Source organism: Typha angustifolia, chromosome 12, assembly GCF_048772165.1.
Source record: "Typha angustifolia cultivar Huaian chromosome 12, ASM4877216v1, whole genome shotgun sequence".
Classification (NCBI taxonomy): Eukaryota; Viridiplantae; Streptophyta; class Magnoliopsida; order Poales; family Typhaceae; genus Typha; species Typha angustifolia.
The window spans coordinates 8,323,246-8,347,076 of NC_133250.1; the positions used below are offsets into that span (position 1 = coordinate 8,323,246).

Here is a 23,831-nt window from a genome sequence, read left to right on the forward strand (position 1 = left end):
TATATAAAAAATAAAGGCAAATACTTTTATATCCCTTTAAAAATTATAATATTAATTTAATTTTAAAATCATATTACGTAAAAAAAATTAGTCAAGAAGATTTAATTACATGTGCCTAACTTTTTAATTACTCGTTCTTTTCTTCTGTTAAGAATTCTCTCTTAGATATGATTATATCTTAATTATAGGAGATATCAATTCTCTATCTCTATCTGTTAAAATTTAATTTAAATTAATCTTAAACTAATAAGAGATATATCTAAATAATAAAAAATAATCAAAGAGATAAAATATAATTTAACTTTCATTGAGTTAATTATAAAAGACATCGATACCCTTATTTTGATATATGTATATATATTATTCTCGGTTAAGAATATATATGTTAAAATAATATAATTATCAAAAAATAATGTGCAAATTAATATATTTAAAATATAATAATTACTTATTAAATCGGTAATATCTTTTATTCCTATTTTACCATGGATCTTCAACATTTTTGTATTGACGCCCTTCGAAATCTAACATATGCGATAGAACACCTCGACTATGCCCAACTTTTAAAAACAGGGGTCGATGTGCAAAAGTTGCCTGAGAATGAGGAGAAATGTCGGCAGAGTGGGGTGGGTTATAGTCTTTATAGGGCACTCGCTTCATGTGTTCCACTTGAGGGGAAGCTACCGACACATTTTTTTCACATATAAATGCTTAATGAATTTCGTATTTATGTTTATAACCCTTCGTTTTTGTTTGTATTCCTCTGAATTGGCTAACTGTTAACGTATGAACTATTCAAGAATAGACTAAACTTGAGACCTTTCAATGAATAGCCTTTTCTTATTCCAGAATAACGACTGATCACCGTAATAACATATTCTAGCATATAATAATTATTCATATATCACACGTTATCTCATTTTAGAATATAAATATTATTTATTAAAATTATTTTTTTATCACACGCTAACTTAATTACTAATTTAATATCGATATATATCTCATCAATATATTTTATGTCAAATCAAACGATAATCATAGTAATTTCATAAAGAATAAAATATTTGTTTATCGTCTTTTTTCTTCACTTTATATCGCATCAAAAATAATTATTACATCCTCGTTCTAGAATACAAATGAACATAGAATATAGTTATTTCTGAAATAAAAACCTTATTTTAGGAATAACAAAGATAAATATCTATTCTAGAATTGACATTATTCTTAAAGTAAACGAGGTGTTAATATTAGTATAGTTATGCTAATTTTTAGTATTAATATAAGAGAGTTTATTATAGTATAATCTATTATTGTGTTTTTTTTTGGTGTAAATTAGTATAGATTGTAATAATTATAATGATATAACATAAAATTGAAATGATAGTCTGATAAATATTTAAAATATCCTTTAATAAAAGGGTAGATATAGAGAGAGAGTAATTGAAATCATAGTAGATTAAAGTGATGTATTTTTAATAATTAGTAAATACAAAAATATCCAAAGAAGAAAATTAATATTAGTATAAATTATTATATTATTTAGTTAAGTACTAATATAAGAAATAATAATTATATTTAATGCGATAAAAAGCTGTATAAAGTAATGAAAAATGGTGAATTTGTATTCAAAATTGATGACATTTTATATAGTAGTAATTATGTTGCATCTAATCTAAGAGTGAAATAATAAATTTATATTATTATTATTATAAAATTGATTTTTAAAAGTTTATAAAATAAGATTAAAAAGAATAATAAATTAGTATACTAAAATAAACTAAGTTACTTATTTAGTTACTACAACAAAATAAGAAAACTTATTCAAAAGAAAAATTATTTATATTCTACCAGTAAATGTAGGCTAAAATATTTATTCTCTTTCGAGAGTAATAATAGCGAGCTTTTGACTAAACTAATTATGTTCCAATTTATTTTTATCAAAATAGACCGTTTCTTAAATTTATTATCAAATAAGAGTTAATTTACTATAGCCCTAATAAAAATATTGAATCAATCATTATTTTATCTCTAAGCAAAAACGCTAATCAGTTCAAACGCTTTTGTCTGGTCCAAAAACACTGATCAGTTCAGCATTTTATATATATAAATCCCTTTAACTAAATCTTTCAGCAGTAAGAGAAAAAAATTAGCTAATGATAAAAATGTTGAACTAATTACGGTTATTATAAACACGGATTAGTTTACCATTTTTCTGAGGGCTCCAGTAAATTAAATTCTATTTAATAATAAATTTAAAAAATAATCTATTACGATAAAAATAAAATACAAAAGAGTTGTAGTTTATCAAAAACTCCGATAAGAGCATAGCACCCAAACTGCAGTGCATCAAAACTGGGCTAAATTTAATTACTCAAGCTATCGAATTAGTTCTCACTAAAACTTAATTCAAGCCTTATATTCGAGTTTATCAAACCCTAATTAATCTGGAGCCCATCTGGAAGAAGAAGATTTCATTATTTTGGCAGCTTTAGATGCATGAGAACGTTGACAAAACCAAGGCATTTATGACTAGATTCGGCTACAGGTACGATTGTTGTTTGATCATGGCCCACCAGTTGACAAAAGTTTGTACGATCCATAGGCTGAAATGAACTGGATCGTATTAATGGCATTCATTAAAAATATATATATCCCATTAATTTGATTACGTTGAGAACTATACATCATGTGATCTCGATTGATTAGATATTGGAACCAGAGATTTTGACATCATGATGGAATCCTGCAACTAGAAAAGATGCCCATTTCGATTAGATTTGATATAGAATTTATGTTTCGGAAGTTAGTTTTTGTTCTGGTTTATGATTCTATGAAACATTCAGGCTGATGTTTTCAGAGTTTTTGGCCAAATTACCTCTCCTTCTATGTCTAATATATTTTAAATTTAAACACCAGATTGGATTTGTGTTTCTACATAGTAGATTTTCAATTATAAGTCAGCTTATATAAAAAAACTAATTATATTATAAACATATTAATCTTATATTTAAATTAGACATGTAAGAAAATTAGGAGCAGATAAAAAAACTCATATTTTTATGTTTAAAATTATACTTTCAAAAAAAAAGGTACACAATTCGTCTCTTTTACTGTTGTCCGGGATAAAAGATTTGATTATTTAGGTAGGTGGTGGATAGATTATATATTTGTATCCTTTTGTGAATTGTGATAATGAGGTTGTGATATGGAACCTTAATTAGTTTAAATTTAGTCATATCTTATATTTAAGATGGAATAAAGGATCCAATAATAACCAATTAACCATTCACTTATCCTTTATTTAACCATTTGATACGATCCGGATCAGAATCACATTATAGGGGCATTTGACTTGATAGATTGAGACTAGTTATCTTATTTATTCTGCTTATATAGTTTAGTTAGAGTCTAAATAGATTAAAGTTTATTTAATAACTCTCGTTTCGTTATGAAACTACTGTGAGAAGATCTACGATGTCATATCATAACTGTGGAACACTTTCAAGCATTCAAACCCTAGCCCCCAACAACCTCAACGTTGTTTAAATAACGTTTTGCTCTACTTCGACCTTACTCCACTATCTTAATCATAACTTTCCATCCATATTTAGATCGACTTTATTTAAAGTCATTAGATTCGAAACTTCCGAGATTATTACCCCTTAAAATCTCAGGATCATCTTATGGACGAATCATTCCAGATCTGATTCGTAACACCATTTATCCCAGTATAAATCTCCACAGTTTTTTTTTTTACCCTTATATGTTTTATCGAACGGCCTCTAATTCCCTAATAAATAAATATGCAATTTAGCCATGGTTTAGTCTCTTTAAATTCAAAATTTTAAATTACGAAAAGAAAATAGAAGAATCTCAAACAGAAAAAAATAATTAAAAAAAATCAATATTTCTGTTCAATTATCATGCAACAAGTTCTCTCTCTCTCTCTTCCCTTGTACTGCGGATCAAGATTCTCACTAATCTACTCGACTAATTTTCCTAATCCGCCAAAAGATTTGGTAATCACCCATTAATTAAATCTTAGCATCGAATCAATTAACACTGGAATCCAAATAATAAAATCGTATCCAGCAAGACATCCCCTCTGGATTCATCATGCATGTAACGACGTAATATCCCAACGAATAATTTCCATGATTCACTCATTAATATTAATAATAGTGACAGCAATAATTATATAAAGATTATTCCTCTTTCTCTCTCTCTCTATATATTAATATATATGGGAATTTTGCATAATTGTCACTGAAAACTTTTAAAATATCGTAATTGCCGCTATCTTTTTTAATTCTTTTGGAATTGCCATTATAATTAATTTTGGATTAATTAAAATTAGCCCACCTAAAATATCATCCGTTTTCATATACACTTTGTTGAACATTTTTTACCATATACATCTCTTGAATTAAGAAATTTATTATCATGGTAGACTCTCCCGAATAAAGAATTTTACGTGGATACCTTTTCAGTTCAGATAATCCACGTGGATATAAAAAATCTCAAAATATGTATGTGAAAAATAGTGATAGTATAAGAGAGCTAAATGAATTAGCCCATCAAATTTCCCCTTTTTTCAATTTTAGAGTGCAAAAATAAAGTATATTTTATTGTACAATAGTATTAGGTATATACTAGATAGCTTATAAGATATTTTTAGTAATTTATGATAGGAGAAATTAGTCTTTGTATCTAAATTATGATTTAATTGTGATTAGTTAGATTTAAGAATGACATTTTTTTGGAATATACAATGATTTTTGGGGTAAATATGATATTTAAAGAATATAGTATCAATTATTATATTTTGAGAATTTTGGATGACTATTATGTAAAAATCCCTATATATATATATATATCGTTCTAATCTTCTTGGCCGTTACAATCACCGGGATTTTTGGGCCTCTTTTGTGGGGTCCCACCTCTTCGCCCAAACGTAACTCCGTCCGTTTGAGTGGATTCGCCCGTTGCCACGGAGGGTATAGTATTAGTCCAACTTCCTTTTTAACTCTCTCTCTCTCTCTCTCTCTCTCTCTCTCTCTCTCTCCTCTCTTTCTCTCTCTTCTTCTCCTCGAGCAGGAGGGAGAAGAAGGGAGAGAAAGGATTGAGGACGATCCTTCATAGTAATCTAAACCTCCTTTTCTTTTCCTTGGTTTCTTTCTATTATTATTATTGTTGTTGTTATTGATAGAAGATGGGGTCTGAGGCCTGCTCAGCGCCGTTGGAGGAAACCGCGACGGCCGACGTGACGTTCAAAAGGCGCGGGTGCTGCTGGTTCTGGGCGCCATCGTGGTCGGGCGGGCACGAGAGAAGCACGTGGGAGAAAGGAGGAGAAGGAGGAGGAGGAGGAGGAGGAGGGCCGCCGGCGACGGGGCGGTGGTGGAATAGAGGTGCCAAGGCTCTGTTGAAGGTGAGGGAGTGGTCCGAGATCTTGGCCGGGCCGCAGTGGAAGACGTTTATCCGGCGCCTGCGGCGCCGGAATAGAAACGGAAAAGGTGGGCGGTTCGGATATGATCCGCTAAGTTATGCTCTTAATTTTGACGACGGCAACGGGAGCGACGACTCCGACGAGGACACCGCTCGTCGGTCGTTCTCCATGCGGTATGCGGCACCGCCGGTGTCGGTCGATTGGGACACGCCGCCACTCCGATCAGAGCCGGCCGCTTGCACGAAATGAAATGAATGAAGAAGGGTTACGTGATTCTTATTGTAGGTTGACTGACCATTTTGTTCGTTAAGAAAGAAGCCAGAATTGTTCGTTTTTCTCTTCTTCTTTGCTGAGAATGTTTGAAGAGTTCCTTGGTTTTGGTATGACTGGATTGCAAGCAGGTTTAGATGGTCCAACAAAATCCGAAAATATTTGCAACCACAATGGACTAATTTTTCATATTTTGGGAGTTACTTTCTAGAATCGATGGACCAATTTCTCTCAAAAGATTAAAAAAGAAAAGGAAAAAGAACCATTTTTTTAAGAGCTATAATCAAATTTAATCACCATTCGTCTATAAGATTTCTTTTGTTTTATGTATTCTAGTAGCTATCAAGGATTTCAATGTGACAAAGAGTGTACAATAAAAGACAAAAAGGAAGCGTCAGGAACTACAAATTATAATCAATTTTATTTTCTAGTGACAAAAAAAAAAATTGAAGAACAATTCATGATTTTAAGCTACAGAGTTCCATGAAACGGCCCAAGTACTGCAGGATTTATATTCACATGGAGCAGCGGCATTGATCAAACACCATGTTAGGATATATTACTCGGTATCATTGTTTATTTGTTCAGGAAATATTCTTCTCTATAGAGACTTGTACACAAAAAATTAAGTACTAGATAACTAAGGATAAGCCAATGTCTTAACTGATATCAATTGGCTGTCCATATAAAAACTCCAGAAGCATCTATGAAAAATTGAGGGTTATGGTCTATTGTCAAATATACATCAAAAATGAAATTCTAGTGTATGGAAGTAATTTTACACATGAAAATTCAACTAAAATGTCCTATATTTCTTGATCTCATATAATATTGAGGATATGGAAACCAAGTCCTTGTTAAGTGTAGAACCACCAGAGATTTTCTTCAAAGATTCTGAGAGCCTTGTATAGTATAGCAGTAACTGTGTCAGTGCAGTTTTTAGGATCTCCATTCCGCACAGAAAGTTGCTGAAAGAAGTAATGACATCTTTGTGCATCAGCTCGATCGCAGCCTTCCACCTGCTAGCGAAATCCTTCACTAAAGGTTCAACATCACCAACGGTGGGTTTATCCGCACTTGTAGCCACATCATCAGCTGCCATAAAGATAAAAATTTATGAAACTCCAATAGCTCTTTGTTGAACAAAATGATTTCAAATTATGAACTTCCATTTCAACTTACAGGGACGTGTCTTAACAAACTTAATTAGATCACTGAAGTGCTCCAGAAGCAGCTCTTCCTGCAGAGTTTCAAAGTTTCAAAATTCTACAATAAAGTTGGAAGAATTGCTCTACATGCCCTAAGATTTTTGCGAAAAATGAAAAAAAAATCTACATGAAAGACCCTCACAAGACATGTTTATAAAAAGCTTGGGGATCTAAACTTGTTCTTGGACACTACTAAAATGATTTGTGTGTTGATTCAAGAGAAACATACAGCGAGGTCAAGAACATGTAAAGAGAGTTGTGTGTTGATCACTTGATCTTCAAATGAAGAAAGATTTTGATTCGTAAGGTGTGGATGAACCACCAAATTCTTCGACAGTATGTACATGGAAAATACATGAAAAGACGTGATGAAAAATTATTGCCCCATGAGTATTCCAATTTGGACCATTCTAAAAGGAAGAATGAATCATTGTGGTTCCAACATTATAAGTGAATCATTACATTTTCCAGATCCTTCCTTGGAAACATCTTGTTCAATAGGCTGTATGTCCAGCCAAATGAAATTAATACATTATAAGAAATACAACTTCAGTTCCCTGGGAACATCAGACAGACGATTAGTTGGTGGATGAAGAAGTCTGCCACCTAGAATGCTATACTTCTACTTAAATCTCAAAAGAGCATTAGCCCCCAGCAGAACTGCTATCACAAATATTTGATCATATTTCTTTATGAAGATAAATAAGTAATTGTTGCTTAAAGGAACAGCAATGATGAATCCTGAATAGCCTAAGCATGGTTACACTCTTACACTTCTAGTCAGTAAACAATTAATGCGTCTAATCCTCCTCTTAACATTTCAATCATCATTACAGCTGATGATTGGTAATTGATTTCCTTGTCTTAAGATCAGTTCAGCAAAGGTTTCCTATGTGCTTCCTCATTATTCACAAGTGCTAATTTGATCTTGCAAGCAGGAACTGAATTTCTAAACTTACAAGACCGTAAAGCATTTTAATGATATACTAAAGCATGACTAAATAATTCCTACTTTATCCTTTAATAAGTATGAAGTTACCACATAAATGGCAATGTTGCTCTTCAGAAGTTCCTCAAAATGCAGCTGTGCTTTTCCACCTTCAGTACCAGCTTCCTGTTCAATGAAGCCCCATGATAGTTATTGGCACACACAATTACCCATTGTTAATTGTTTGAAATAGACATAGATGTATGTCTAATTAACTAGAACAGATAAAATAATTCCTACCTTCAGTACAGCAATAGTCATATCATAATTATTTATGAGGAAAATTGTTTGCGACTTTGGCTTTGTGAATGTCTTGGCTAACTTAACAAGCAACTCTTCAACAGCCATCCGAAGTCTCTCAAGGTTGAGATCAAGCTATATGAAATAAGCAATATCAAATTAATTTTCATCACCTATCAGATAAAATTGACAAGCTAAGAGAACCAAGATGTAACTCATAACAGAGTAATGGACTTGGCAACAATTAAAAGTATCAAGATTCAAATAGTTGTATTCAACTGACCTGGCCATCCCCATATTCAACATTGAGGTGAACAAGAGATGCTGTGAATTCAGCATAACGCCTCATTACATAGTGCGGATGAACATCATCCTCCCACAATGTCCTAATATTTGCATTGCGCAAGCTGTTGATATGCATGTCAAAAACCATCTTGAAACGAGGCCACAGGGAAATATTGACCTGGCCATTTGATGTAGCAAATCATATAGTCATATGACTAACCTTGCTTAAGATGAAAATTACGCTCCTAAAGATAGATTCTGAGCAGAAAATTGTGATGTACATAAACTGCAATATCATATACAAATACATGCTTAAGAAGGAAAGCAGGAAAAACAAATTCTGTCAGCTTGATCTAGGTCAATATGTAAAATCATATGATCTCAAATCTGTTTTATAAATTAAAAAGAAAAACAATCAACCTCTCTTTACTCAAACATTTCAAAGTGCCTTTATCATGAAGATAAACTAATGGTATAAAAACAAACGAATAAATCGAGGTTGACGTCCTTAATATTTTCCCTTTTCCTTTTACTACATTACCAGATAATTGTATTAAGCTGCGTTTTGTAGGAGATATATGTCCAAACAGGTAATACTGGCTATAAGAATGACATTTAAGAAAAAAATAAAAATCATGTGGGAATAAACTATGTAACAAGCATGACTAGCATTTAAGATAGATTTCTAATTAAAGTAGATGAAAGAATCTAAAACAAAAACAGAACAAAAGTTTCATTATCACAAGAATTACAAGGTTACTAGATCAAACCTTGTCTAAATATGAATCCAAACATGGAATTCGCCGCCGAAACATAATCAGCTGCACAGAAAGTCAATTACTTAAAGACACAAAAATTAGTACTTTACAAGATAAACCTTACAGAGTTACCGCTGTAAATTCAACTGTTTAATGTGAAAGAAGCTACTTTGACCAATTCAAAAGCAAACCAACTCTAAACATAGTACACCAGTTGTTCATTGTTGATAACTTGCAAAAAGACATTTGGAACTACTGTTATCCAAGCTTTTCATTGTACAGAAGTTTGATCGACTATAATCAGCCTGTCCAGAACAAAGGTATCCTTATATATAGTACAAATTGATGAATAGCTGAACTTTTCAGATATGGTAATCCACAGAATGGTTCTGAGCTACACTCTAGTAGGATTATATGATAGCATTGGAACTGTCAAAATAATCAAGCCAGCTTAAGCTCGGCTTGGAAATAATTTTAAGTCAAGCTTGATCTTCAAAGTAGGCTTGAAAAAAATTTCAAGCTAAGCTTGATTATGAGCTGACTCAATCAAATAGGCTCGATGAGGCTCAAAATTATATATATATATATATAATTTTGTTATATTCTAAAATTTACTTAAGTGGATTGTTATGTTTTATGATCTTATAGAGTTCAGTTCTAGATCTTATCATATATTTTTTAAATACATGAATATCTCTATTAGTTTATATTTTTGAAATAGACCTTATTTTAAGTTTGATTCAAGCTTAAATCAAGTTTAATTTAATTCAAACTTGATTAGACTCGAAATTTAGCTTGAATTGATTAAAGCTTGAAATTGCTTATTGATCGGCTTGTTCATGCTCGAGCTCGAAATTAGCTCAAACTAAAATATTTTAATTCAAGTTTGATTACAAATATAAGCTCAAAATTAATTTCATTCAAGCTTGATCAGAGCTAAGCTCAATCAAGCTCGGCTTGTCTACACCCCTAGATAGAATCAACCAGTGAACTATAACATTAGCTGCATGATCAGAAAACAAACTGAGGAAAGGGCAATTGATGGATGTCGTTGCAAACTACAGTGCTTCTTGATACTCAATGAAAAATGACAACAGCTTTGTGCATATGAAATAATCTTTCCTAGACCTAGAAGGAAACAGAAAAGATGTTGGAGACAAAACATGGAAACAAGACTAATGATGAATACACTGTAGGAACTAGGAACACATTCAATTCAAGGTAAATAAACTTTTCGCAGCAACTACAACTACATAACATTAAGGCAAAACCATACCTGGTGTTGGTGAATTATACGGATCATAAGCATTAAACCTATCGCATCATAACAATTTGGAAGGACTGTGTCGAAATGTTCATCTATAGCTAGAAATGGTCCTGAAGAAAAAAGAAAGAAAGAAAATGTATTGCATTACTTTGTAATTCACAGTAACAACAAATTTCCTCATTCTATGGTAATTTTAGCATTGACAAAGTAGATATGTATAACATTCTGGGCCCACATAATATTGATGTAAGAAATTTAATTATTTATCACCGATTGTATTATCTGAGTCACGTTTTATGAGTGCACAGTATGGTAAATACCACACAAATTCACTTATGCATCATATGCAATTTGTTTTTCCTGCTAGGCTAGTGCATTATATTGTCATCATATATATTCTGGCAAACTAAATATTCACAGCTGGATCATGTAAATGTGCCTAGTTTGATGACTGAAGGAAGACTAATCCAAACGGTGGTATCAAAGTATCAAACAGCCTTTCAAAGGTAAATAATGTATTATGACTGACCAAATTAAATATGAAAAGAAACAATAACCAACACTTTCAAACCAACTATTTGAGGTCCGCTAGAAGATATACCTGCAAGTATCTTCACAAACATGACAAAGTAATCAATATACCTGCAAATATCTCTTGAAATATAGATTCCTCCCCAAAGAAATCCTCACAGAAAAGGTACCTGTATGAGAGAAGTATATTATGCAAATAATTAACACATTATCCATGAATAATACAAATAATATAGTGAAAAACCCCACTGATGCTTACTCTGAAGTAGCAGTGTCCATCAGAAGCTTGTGCAAGCTCCTGAACAGAACTTCATAGGGATATTTTAGAGAGTTAGCTTCAGCTATATGTGGTATCAATGCTGGTTGATCAATTTCCTGGAAACAACAAGTTCAAGTCATAAATGGAACATCATCATATGGTATTATCCTTATTCCTTCATATACCAAATACTTAACTTTCACAGACCTAGACATACATTGCAAGTAAAGGCAGCAACATGTAAATGACCTCTTCATCAGAAAACCTCAGTTAAGTGCAGAAATTAAGCAAGAACAAGGTTAAAGACTTAAAGTTAACAACCAGTATGCTACATATTTTGGCCTCTTGATCAAAGGATTTTATATAGGCAATATGCCCCATAAAATACTCTGTTAAAACATCATTAGCAAGTAACAAACTTAAGAAATGACAAGAGATGTTTGATGAAATAGCATCTTGGCTGGCTCAAATGTGAAGTAACTATAAAAGATACTACAGTGAACTTTGGGTTTGCAAATTACATATATCAAAGTCCAAGTCCTGCCAAAAAAGATAAACTATATGTAGAATAATTATAATAAAAATAAGATGGTATTCAAATAACTTAACTTCATGGAGAACATAAAATATAAGTTTACATATATAGAATTTATCTAGGATCTAGAAGCAAGGATGTATTAAGGTTGTTAAGTAAAAATATACTCATATCCTCGGATTAAGTTAAGATGAAGAAGACATTAGAGTCTATTTTGGCCTTAAATAACATGTTACAATTTATAGTGGCAGCTGGACATAACATTTACCAATGAGCCCAGTAATAACCCCCACTCCAAATGTTTCATAACATTAGTTGAAGGTACACCAACATCATGCAAGTGATTAATCATTCAAAGGCATTATTTTTTCAAAGATACCTAAAAAGGGACTATTGGATGGTAGTTAAAACTCCAGCAAACTATATTACCCATAAATGATCGTAATGACCAGCACAGAATGTGCCAGTCGGCATTTGCCGTGCCGACGGCTTACCAGCACATGGCACGAGGGGTGCTGCACGGCACCCCTCCTAGTAGCTTCACTGCTCTATATCTACTTTATCGTTGAGCTTGCTGTCATCGCTTATTGCCGCCCAAGCTTGCGCCACTCACACCCCCGTCGGGTGCCTTAGCCAGAGTGAGAGAGAGTTGGGTCGGTCAATTAAAAACTTAAGTTGCTAATCCGGATTCGACGACCAGCAACGACAACTTGGCAAGCAACTAATGGCAAGCCAGGGACGGCAAGCGGTGAAGAGTGAAGGTGAGTAGTCTCTTACCTTTTTTCTTCCTCTCTTACGACAAGTTAGCAAGTGCCACGGCACGTGCCGACTAGTGGTCGGCATGGTCTATGCTTGTAGCATGGCCATCGTTGATATTACCACATAACAAGCAATCCAGAGCAAGAGGCGATTATTTTGATTGCCCAACCATAGGTTTTCTACTAAGTGCAACAAAAGTAAAAATATGCACGGGTGAGAAGACAAACAAAGATTTAAGTGCACACACTTCTAAACTAGAAATAGAACATAGAACATAACCACGGTAGATTAAGATGAACCCAAGCATATAAAAGCAGAAGCCATGCATATATTTCAATGAGCATTAGTACTCGAAAGGAAACATAATAATGCATCATTTCTATAATGGAAATTATAATTTAACTAAAACATTTGATATTCTAATACTTGTGATTCATTGATGCAACCTATATTTTTACATGCTATACAAGCTTACTCCAGCTAATTGACAGATTAAAACTCTAGATCATGATATATGACAAAAAACTATGCAAAGAAACTAGTCATGAACTACCTTTAAAATGTTTATTCTTTCACCTAGTGCGAAAACTGAAGAACGAGGCTTCAGAGGCTCTCTTCCTCTTGAAAAAAGGCTTGCGCTCCTAGTCTCCACTCCAATTAGATCAGTTGATGTTGCTATATCCAGTTGCAGTTTCTCCAATGCTTGTATATATGCACGAAAATGTGCACTTAGGACCTGGAAAATGTTATGAAGAAAGAGGTTAACGAAAATTCTGAAACCAATTGGCAGATACTTATATGCACAAATACAAAAATAAAAATCCAGTTTACTCAGATGGGAAGGTAGTACTCCAAAAAGAAAACAGAAGAAATTAATTGCAGTCACAGAAGTTATCATATCCATAAGGATTTAGATTTTAGACAGTCCAAAACAGAACAAATTTTCACATGAATTTAAGACTTGAATGCAATCGTGCAAGAATAAACAAGACAAACTTCTCTGATGGAGCTAAAGATAGAATTCTGTATTCCAAATTATAGATAACCAGATAGAATTAATTACATGATGCTACAGGGATAAAAAAACCTAAGGTATCAACTTTTGTCTTGTCGTGTACCACATTCGCAGTCTCAAATATTATTAAAGATATCTTTGCATCTGAAACTAATATGGATGAAGGGACACTCACCTTGTTCATTGTATCAATATATGCTGCACGGACCTCAGCATAGATCTCCTTTCCATGTTGCTTAAGGAAAAGAATCACATACCTGCAAACATAAAATTAAGAGAATTAACCACATATATGCATTTGATCTTCAAATACCATGGGGCTATTAACAGAAAAATGTCAATAAAGTAGAAAAGGTCTGAAATATTTTCTTCAAAAAAAATATAGATATCACCGGCCAGGAAAATTTTCTTGGTTATTAAATATAACCCAACTTGTTTGGGTCTAAATTGTAAACAAATATGTTGAATCCAACCTATAAAAATTGTTGGGTTTATCCAATTGCACTTTAGAGAGAGACCTTAGTCAGAGTTAATTAAAATGCAACGAAAAAATATTTTCAAGACATGGTTGGTCAAGTGATGGTCAATATAGAAACTAAATGATGGTTCGTAAAAGGTTGGGGGTTAAAAAGTGGATTTATCTAGGTTAAGGCCAATTCTATGATTCCATGAAAATCCCACTAATCACAGGTCAGTAGAGATTAGCTATGATTACCCTCTCTCCTACTCAGTTCAAAACTTATCCATGATGGACATCACTTAGCCTGAGCTTAAGTTTGCCTCCAAGATAAATGATTTCCTTCCAACACGGATAGCATCATCGCTTCCTCCTCGTAAAATGATTTCTTAATTTTTGGTAAATATTAATATAGGTTGCTAGAAAGAAAACTGCCAAAATATGTTAACTAGTAAGAAGCAGCATAATAGGCTCCCAGCGAAATGCATAGTAATAATACTGGTACAGAACAGAGGAAATCTCAGAATCTAAAAAAGTTGCAGTAGTTTACATGAAACTAACTTTGAAAATAGTTATTGCCTCTTGTCAGTCACAGCAACTGTTTAGTAGTAAACAATGTGAAACAAACTTGCAACCACATACGTTTACATTTCTTAAGACAACAACAATGCACAGGAGCATCAAGAGAATGAATTTTACAAATGATAAGTACAACTTACTTGTACTTTAGAAGCACACTTTGTTGTAGAATCTGAATATTTGTTTTGGGTTTTCTCAAAGCATAGAGCTTCTGAACAATAAAATCAAACACCTGAAAGTGAAATAACAATTCCATGAAGTTAGCTCTTGTGAAATAATCATGATGCCTGAGTACTAAATATAAGTAACAAGATAACTTAATAAAAATGCAGCAGATCCAAAACTATTGTACTGACTCCTAATTCATGTAGGGCAACTGGGCAAGTAAAGATAGTATCCGACAAAAGTTTAAGTGTAGCATCCATTGAGGAGAAATTTAGATTTAGATGGTCTGGACTCTGGACATGTCCAAAGGAGACCATATAGTGCACCACTACGAAGGAGTAACTTTGTCCAAATTGAAGCTTCCTTAAGAGGCAGGGAAGACCAAAACTATTATAAAGGGAATTAGTAAGCAACATATGATAGCATTTGATTTGACACAAACGAAAGCACTAAATAAAAATGAATGGAGAAAAAAGATCCACAAAATGGGAATGAGAAAATTGCAGGAGTAGCAGAAACACAATCCGATAGACCTTGTCTCTGATTCTTATGTCAGCAAATCAAATCTGAAGGCACCAAGGATTTTAACAACAGGCAACATTTCTTACCATTACAGGCAAATGTCCATTAGGAGAGTAATTTAGGGGAATAAATGATGAAAGATCTAAATTTCCTTTTTCTATTTGTAAATATCCAAGGATCAACACTTGGCGAAAAGAGTATGCAGCATACATCAATATTCTATGTTAACAAGACCAGTTGAAATATCCATAGCATTATATTATCTCAATATAAACCTCAAAATGTGATAAGATATTGAGTTGCAAAAGTGCCAAAATTAAATGAATTAGCACAAAAGGGTAAGTAAAGAAACATAATCTCACAATTTATATTATGGTATGGACATTTATGCAATTTTGGAAAAGGATTGCAAATAAGTGAGATGGCAATCATTTGGACCTTTGAGATTCCTTTTTGCCGAAGCCTTTCAAGTTCAGGTTGAACATCTTTTAGAGCTTTCGACGATTTAACCATCGAGTCAGCCTCCACAAATTTCAACTTTTTGCTCAGGATCTCCAGTGTCCTCATGTATTCATCATTTACCTGCATAAATCATCAAGTATGATGATATCTTAGTGACCTCAAAAGAAAATTTTAATTTAGCTAGAGTGCCAGTAAAATGCCATGATACTTCTAGAACAAATTTTATAAACATAACCCAACATAGATAGATTTAGAATTAGGCACATAATCAATGCCTACTCAGATTGCAGAGGATATCACAATTGATACTAAAAAAAGAAAACACAAAACCTTTTTCTGGATGTCCACATTCTAGACAAACCAACAGATTTTCTTTATACCTGCATACCTCTGTATGACTATATATACATAACCTAAAGATTGTGTAGAAAACCCATATCATGTCCTTCAGTGCAGCATTGAGTTAAACAGATTAAGTCGATATTTACTCAACAAATAACTACAAGTCTACAATAATGTTCAGATGTACAAATAATTGAACAAGTACACCTGAAAGATTTCAATTTTGCTTTATAAAAATAAATTGCAGCAAAAACTAAAACAAAGTCGACATCCACCCAAAGAAAACAAAAAAATTAGATGGGAAATAAAATTGTATACAAAAGTAGCATGATATATTCCTAGGACATACTCCAAGAAATGCTTAAAAATATAAATAATTAAACAAGTCATGCAGGATCACACATAGTACATTTAGGATGACTGAGTGTTTAACAGCAAATTCAATTAATGGGCCTGTGCAACTTCAGTCAGGCCTCCCCGTATGGTATCTTACGTTTTTTCTTAAAGAAGGAACATCCATGAGAGTTGTTCTATCAAGTATCAACTAGCTCAGATCCAATGATCAGAATAAATTACTTCATATAGTAACAGAGTATGACTACACTCAGCATCAACAATGTTAGTCCATAGAAGCTCTCATCTGATCAATTACTAGAAATTACTAAAAATCTAGTGAACAAAAAATTGAGAAGGAAGAGAGACAAAGACAAGATGAATATGCTGATCAGAAGCACACGACTATACTCCAAAGCTTGGTGAACAGAAATATTAAATAGAACAATCAGAACAAGTGACAACCTCTCCATCAACAAGTATGTCAACCATCCTTGGAGGAACTACAATGTCTTCTACAAATTTTGACAATTTTGACTCCGCTGCCTGCAATATTAAGGACAAAATTTAGAATCATATAAGGAAAAGTGATGATAAAAATGATGAATAAAAGATAAATAATGAGCAATCAGATTTGAATGAGAAAGTTACTGATTTGCAGAAATATGAACATAGCTATATAGATGAGCTACTCCCTTGACCAATATATTAAGCTGAGTAATTATATTGCACGTATATGGACAGAGCTTATTATAGATGAAAATCATGAAATAGTCCAGACCTTACGGTTTTTTAACTTTAAGCCCATGTCCATGGATTTCTCCTGAAGAACTTTTATCTCTGAGCTTATCGAACCAATCTCCGCCTACAACAAAGAAATCTGATTTTTTTTATAATTTGACAGATAGCTGACAAAATAAATAAGTGGCTTATCATTTAGAAAGAAGCATCACTGAACAAATTACAAAAGTAATATGCAGGAATTTAGAACTATCAAACAAAATCCATGCAGAAATATGGGAAGAAATTGTTGGATAGGAACTATCAGCAGATGCTCAAAGATGCAAAGATGAATCGACAATAAGATATTTTGGCACTTGAATGAAAAATTATGTTCAGTTATGGGTATTCTGAAATCTGAATGATTTTACTTCTCAACGTTAGCTCATATAGCTCGTCTAACCATACAGTTAGACAAATTAGATCATGACAAAATTAACAATTTCAATTTTCAAAACATGATATGTCTTCACATGATAAGGGCATACAAGTACTACCACGTACCATAATTGAATATTATGTCTTTTTGCATGATAGAATATTTAAAAAGATTACAAACAAACAACTAAATTAGATCGCAATAAATTAACAATTTCAAATTTTAGTACAGTGATATGTTTCACATTATAAGGGCATAAGTAATCCTCCGTACAAGTACTACTACATACTGTAATGAATATTATGTGTTTTTGTTGCATGGCAGCATATTTAAAAAGAATAAATACAAACAACCAAAAGCTTCCTGATAGAACTTCAAAAATTCTAAAGCTACATAACTACAGAATGAGGAATAAGAACCAGTAACAAACTTTAAGCACAATTCTTTGCAGCTTAATTGTATCTCCCAGAAAGTTCCTAGTATAATAAGCATGCAGTAGAACAGTGATGAGCCATCAATTGATGCTCTTTCTGTGCAATACAATAGCATTATTCTGTGACAACAAAAAAATAATAAAAGCATTTAAATTTTCGAACTCCTTTCAAACAATTGTTGATGGAACATGATAGAAGCCTAGTAGGCAAATCCACATAACAACTCACAATTCTGAGACAAAAAAATTCAGTATTTCACAATATTACCATATAAAAAAATATGTCTATACTCTACGCTGGCTGAGCTTGCACTTGAGGGTACTTAGCTTGGATTTTGTTTCAAATGGGCACATTTTTGTGAGCCTTTCAGTAAAAAAAATGTCTATAAAGCACCTGTTTGAACATTTAGAATGTCAACAAAGAAATCTACCTGAAATCCACTAAGAAGTGCTTCCATTTGAGACAAAATATTGTCACAGTCTAGAATTTGATCATGCAATGAAACTAAGTTTTCACTTTCTTTGATGTAATCCTGCAAGATCAAAACATAAATCTAACTTGTAAATGTAATGAAGCAAAACAGCACAAATTTACATTAAATTAGAAAAGCATATATTAAAAACAAATCCCTCCTAGTAGAAGGCTGATATGTTTGAGAATCACTACTTTCTTCACAATTATTCAAGAGATCCAACTAAATAGCTTCTCCACAAACAAAAGAAACTGGAAGGAAGACAAATCTGTTATAGAGTACAAAGTACGAATAGAAAAATCTATAAATCATTCATTATGCTAAATTTGAAATGCCAATTAGGTGGTGTCATATAAAAAAAAATTGTGATATATGTCTGCAAACCTTATGCTATCAAATATTCTGTACATGACAAACTCTCTGATTCATACTACCAACGAAGTATGTCAACAAGTTCTTCAAACCTAAAATGGTTATAAGCATATATTTAAAAATATTTACATAACTGCATTGACAAGGTCTTGAGCAAAGGTAACAGCTTCAACCAACGTATACAATAGAAACTTTTTCATTGAGTAGAATACAGATTATGTGGCTGCAACATCTTCCAAATTTGTTTCTCATGATTAAGGGGGTTTCTATTGAGAGTAATGTTGCTTTCTAAATACCATCAGCAATAAAATTGCAAAAAAAGACCTCAATTTGTACTTGTCAGTAAGTTGTAAGTATAAAATGACATGAAAGCACCAATACTTTGTCCTTCTGGCTTAAATACACCTTCAGTGTATTGTACAGACATTGCATCAAAACTTCTCTCTCCTGAACTATTTTAAAATCAAAACAAAAAAGTTCCATTCAGAATTAGCTATTTCTCAGAACTCTCAATGTGGTATATGATTCTGTAGGCAATTAACTTAAGCCAAATTTAACAGAGATTACAAAAGCAGTATATTTCCATCAATTGATCAGTCATATAAAATTCCAGTCAGTAGATGTCAGAAAAAGAAAAGTAGCATGATAAATAAGGATACAACAATTAAGAAATCAAAACTCATGGATAATTTGAATAGCAATGATATCAAAACTCAAAGCTGCCATAATGTATGAGGATTAAAAAATATATATATATATATCTTTCAGCTATACTTCAGTGTAGATGTAATAAAAAAGAACCTTTCTTTGTTGTCAAACAAAAACGACAACTTATAATTGCTATCCCTGATGTAGGATATTCTTATTGCATGTAAGATATAAAATGACAGAAAAGCATCTGAATAAATTAACAACCTGTATTGAGTCCAATTCAACCTGGCGAACATTGTTTTCAACACCCTTTGTGTATTCCCGTAGTTTTGTTCCTTCAGCAAGTATGTTTGCAACTTCCTATATGATAAAAATTCATTAAAAAAATTTGTTAAAGAAAATGTATTAAGAAATAGAGTAAAATATACAAACTATAACAGCCTCTCTTAGTTTTTTTTTTAGCAGGGAGAGTTTGTATCCAACAACTTTCGTGAAAGACATTGTCTTTATGATGCCATTATCTTTGCCATTTATTAAGCCCGTCAACAATTTAATCATGATATCCAACTGTCATACATGACAGAATTACAGTTGCCATTCAATGTGAAGTACATAAAAAGAGAGACAAAGAAGATTTTGGTGGAGTGAGAGGAGGGCCCCATCTCTGATGTCGGATGGCACGAATCAGCACAGAAAGACTTGTGGTCAATCCCAAATTGGTCCAAAGGCATATAAGAGCAAAGTGGAAGATTGGTCATGTATAGAACCTTAACATAAAGTCTTCAATATTATTCAGCTCTGTGTAGTTGGTTACACATCCACATTTGAACATATAAGAGTATAGAATCGATTGTTACATATAGCTTTCCTGGAAGAATTGATGGCTCACATGATGACAGAAAATACTGGATGATTGTCGACAGACATTTCCAACAGAGCAAGAGTAGCATATTAAGTGTGAAGTCCAGTGAAGCAGGTGTAGTGCTAAAAGATAAGCCTAGAGTATCTCTGATGGCATGCTAACATCGAATGGCAACAGCCATTTTAATATAAAATTAAGGGAGTCAGCCATCGATGTAAACTAAATTATCCAGCAGAGTAACAGTTACATGAATTTCTTGATTGGATAGAACAGGTATTTCTACAACATAATGCATGGCTACATCCATTTCTTGCTAAGTATGGAGTGGCAGGATTCATTAGCACAAAATTCAGGGTGAAATATGGAAAAGAGTAGACCTTGATTGACAAACCACAACTATAGAAGAACTTTCCATCCAACTGCATGAGTTCATAATAGTATTTAATTCCCTAGACTCAACAGTTTCTGTCATGGTAGTTTAAGTACCCTCTATATTTGTGTTTGCAAAGTTAGACAGCATCCTTTTCCTAATTCCTAATAGACATGAATAGCAGCTTCTAAGTTCTCAGTTCTGATAGAGTAGAATCATACTCCAGCATACGTTCACCAACTATAACCCAATTCAACACATAGCCAGGCAATAAAAAATCATTGTTATTATTTGAGATAGAGAGTACCTGAGACCTAAATTAGGAAGTTTTTCTCATCATCATAATCACCATCATAATTTAAGATTCTAGAAAGAAATGCAATCTAATGTAACTATTAATGATTGATTTCACAAGATACTAGACCACAAGGCATATTTATCACTGATAGAAGCTCCTTAATCCTTACATGATTGTTAAAAATTGAAAAGAAATTTTGAATAGGGATTCCATGATCAGGACTGGCAAACTACAATGCTATAAACAGAAGACTAAGCAGCAAGCAGGAGAAAGTTACTTTCTCCAAAAACAGCGTCTGTATTATCAATGTGTACACTAAATAGGTAATACGAGATCGAGATCGTGTGTTAAACTACTATTCAAAAGTGTCCTGGTAAAAGCTACTTACACTATCATTCTTACACTCCTCAAGTTCGTCTTGCAGCCCCTCCAATGATGCATCATCACTACATTAAAGAAAACAAAAACAGATCTGTAAGCAACCAACAAACAAGAAGAATGACAGGTATAATGGAGGCAATAAAGCATAAATCTAATGAGGGCAATGATAAAATTCAATCTTAAAGCAAAATGAAGAGAAAAATCAAATCCTGCATAATCCACCAGAGATTAAACTGGAGAGGTCAAACCTGCTTGCATCCTCGTCAAGAGCCAGATCTCCAACAAATATCCCCAGGTCAAATCCTTGCTTTTGATGGTCTTGTATCTCAACGGTAGAGTCTGTCTCCATCATGGATCTTGCAAGAAGGTAAAGGATAAAATTCAAGTTATGATAATATCGATGAAGGAACATCAGAAAAACATCAAAACGAGATCCTGACTTGATCTTCGCAGATCTTTAGAGTGGGTGGCAAAGAATTGACAAGCGTATGTAAATAACAAACCTTTTCCGGAACCTTTCAATCGAGCGCCGCCACCACAGCCACCGTCGACGTCGGTGGAGAGTAGATTAGGCGACCCTGAGAGAAGATCCAGAGGAAGAAAGAGGATTCGCCGGTTTGATCCACTCACGGCAATTTACTAGAACGACAGTAATGTTATTTTTGCAGGTATACCCTTAACAAATCTCTTATTTGCTTGCATCTCTGCAGCGTAGAAAGGCAGGTAAAAATAAAATAAAATATAGGAATTGGAGTCTGTTATAGAAAGAGATCCTGAAAGAAAATATAATAATAATAATAATAATAATAATAATAATAATAATAATAATAATATAAGCCTTCTGGTCGGGTTACTGGTTCGGATTATGAATTACGAGGTAATAAGAGAAGCTTCGGCTTTCGAGTCGAGTCGAATCGGGTCGGGTCGGGTCGGGTCGAACTAATTTCGGGATCGGGTTGAGTTATGACAAAATACCCTTCCAGTCGTTCTTCATATTAAGTTTGAATAATTAAATGGGAAAAGACAAAAATATATTTAACTAAAAGAAATACTTAAAATCTAAAATAAGAACACTTTTGTTTTTTATATTTTTAATTATTTAAAACTCTAAAGGTTAGTTAACTCAAAAGGGTTATTCGTGAATTATAACTTTCTTAAATATATTTTGCAATCAAACACTTACTCATGTATATATTAATTAAATCTTTAGTTATATGAGTAGTCACTTGACAAGTTATGTATAAAATGTTATCATGTGTAAAATAAGTGATAAAATTGTGCACATTTTCTAAGCAAATTTTTTAATACAATTAACACATTTATTTGTGATTAGCATTAACTATAATTTTTTTATAAACTTATTCAAAGTAAATAAGCTATGCGCATAAAGTTATTATTGAAAAACTTTATGTATAAACCAAGCAAGGCATAAATATTATATATATATATATATATATATATATATATAAAAGCAAAATTGTGTGTTTTGAGAGTAGGAAGTAGAAATATCATACAAGCAAATTAGAGATTTTTAAAGAGTATATATACGAGAAAAAAATATCAATATGAATAAAATGTTGATGACTTCAATGTTTTATATTTAGAATAAAACATTCTACTCATTTAGAATAAAAATTAGAGATTTCTCATTTAAAATTGTGCCGATGGCGGACGAGATTGGGTTCTATGATTAGCATATCGAAAAAGAGAGTTGGATTAATTTCTGGTGTTGCTATGAATCAAGGTTAATTGATAAGAATAGTTTTGTTATTACTATCATTATTTTCTTCCATATAAATGAGCCAAAAAAAGAGAAGTGAGTTTTTGACAGATGGGCTATACCATGCAAAACTTATACACCAACCAAATCAAAACTATATCATAACTCAAGTTAGGTAATATGTATGTCATGTATCAAACATTGGATCAATAGGTAGCTGCAATAACATATATACCTTTTGTTTTTGAGCCTTATTAAGGCTGAGCTTGAATCCTGAATATATTCTCATCTCAATCATTTTCATTTGAATAAAGATTTACTTCAGCAAAAGGATGAAAAAAGTAAAAAGATTTGGATCATTGCTGCTATGATGTGACTCAATTTCCTATGCTATATTTATCTCCCTAAAAATTTAATAATTCTTATTATTATATTGCTCTTTAGTATATATAATTTAATCGGCATTAATATTTAGTGAGACACTATTTAATTTACCCTTCAAAACATTTTTTTCCTATTATTTTCTTCATAGATACTAAATTAAAGCTAATTAACTAATAGTCTAATACCTAAACTAGTACTATTTAAGCCGATGTTCCATGAACCTAATCCTCTTCCTCTAATTTTGTTTGGGATGTTCGTCTTTGCCCACCTCTTTCTTCGCCTATAATTTGAGTTGTTATTTTTGTGG

The 23,831-nt window shown here is 32.5% G+C and overlaps 2 protein-coding genes across 2 annotated transcripts; one reads left to right on the forward strand and one right to left on the reverse strand.

Annotated features, from left to right (window-relative positions):
- Window positions 1–5,212: 5,212 nt before the first annotated feature.
- LOC140772057 (uncharacterized) lies at window positions 5,213–5,695 on the forward strand. The gene has a single exon (XM_073113942.1). The coding sequence runs from the start codon at window positions 5,213–5,215 to the stop codon at window positions 5,693–5,695; it is 483 nt and encodes a 160-aa protein (XP_072970043.1).
- A 554-nt stretch (window positions 5,696–6,249) lies between these two features.
- On the reverse strand, window positions 6,250–22,127 carry LOC140772206 (vacuolar protein sorting-associated protein 52 A-like). The gene is made up of 20 exons (XM_073114150.1): window positions 21,924–22,127; window positions 21,669–21,776; window positions 21,428–21,485; window positions 19,774–19,869; window positions 18,445–18,546; window positions 17,203–17,286; window positions 16,887–16,967; window positions 15,723–15,866; window positions 14,738–14,829; window positions 13,737–13,818; window positions 13,100–13,282; window positions 11,253–11,368; window positions 11,105–11,163; window positions 10,472–10,572; window positions 9,208–9,258; window positions 8,436–8,615; window positions 8,153–8,287; window positions 7,964–8,038; window positions 6,899–6,956; window positions 6,250–6,811 (listed from the first exon to the last, which is right to left on the reverse strand). Exons 2-20 carry the CDS (start codon window positions 21,770–21,772, stop codon window positions 6,513–6,515), a joined length of 2,100 nt encoding a protein of 699 aa, XP_072970251.1. The 5' UTR covers window positions 21,773–21,776; window positions 21,924–22,127; the 3' UTR covers window positions 6,250–6,512.
- Window positions 22,128–23,831: the final 1,704 nt, after the last annotated feature.

Bases quoted from the DNA above. Each gene is read 5' to 3' on its own strand.
- LOC140772057 (XM_073113942.1), top strand. From the start codon at position 5,213: ATGGGGTCTGAGGCCTGCTCAGCGCCGTTGGAGGAAACCGCGACGGCC.
- LOC140772206 (XM_073114150.1), bottom strand. From the start codon at position 21,772: ATGATGGAGACAGACTCTACCGTTGAGATACAAGACCATCAAAAGCAA. The intron at 9,259-10,471 runs GTATGGTTTTGC...CTTTCTGTGCAG, and splicing joins GTATAATTCACCAACACCAG to CTGATTATGTTTCGGCGGCG. The intron at 8,288-8,435 runs GTCAGTTGAATA...TATTTCATATAG, and splicing joins TTGAATATGGGGATGGCCAG to CTTGATCTCAACCTTGAGAG.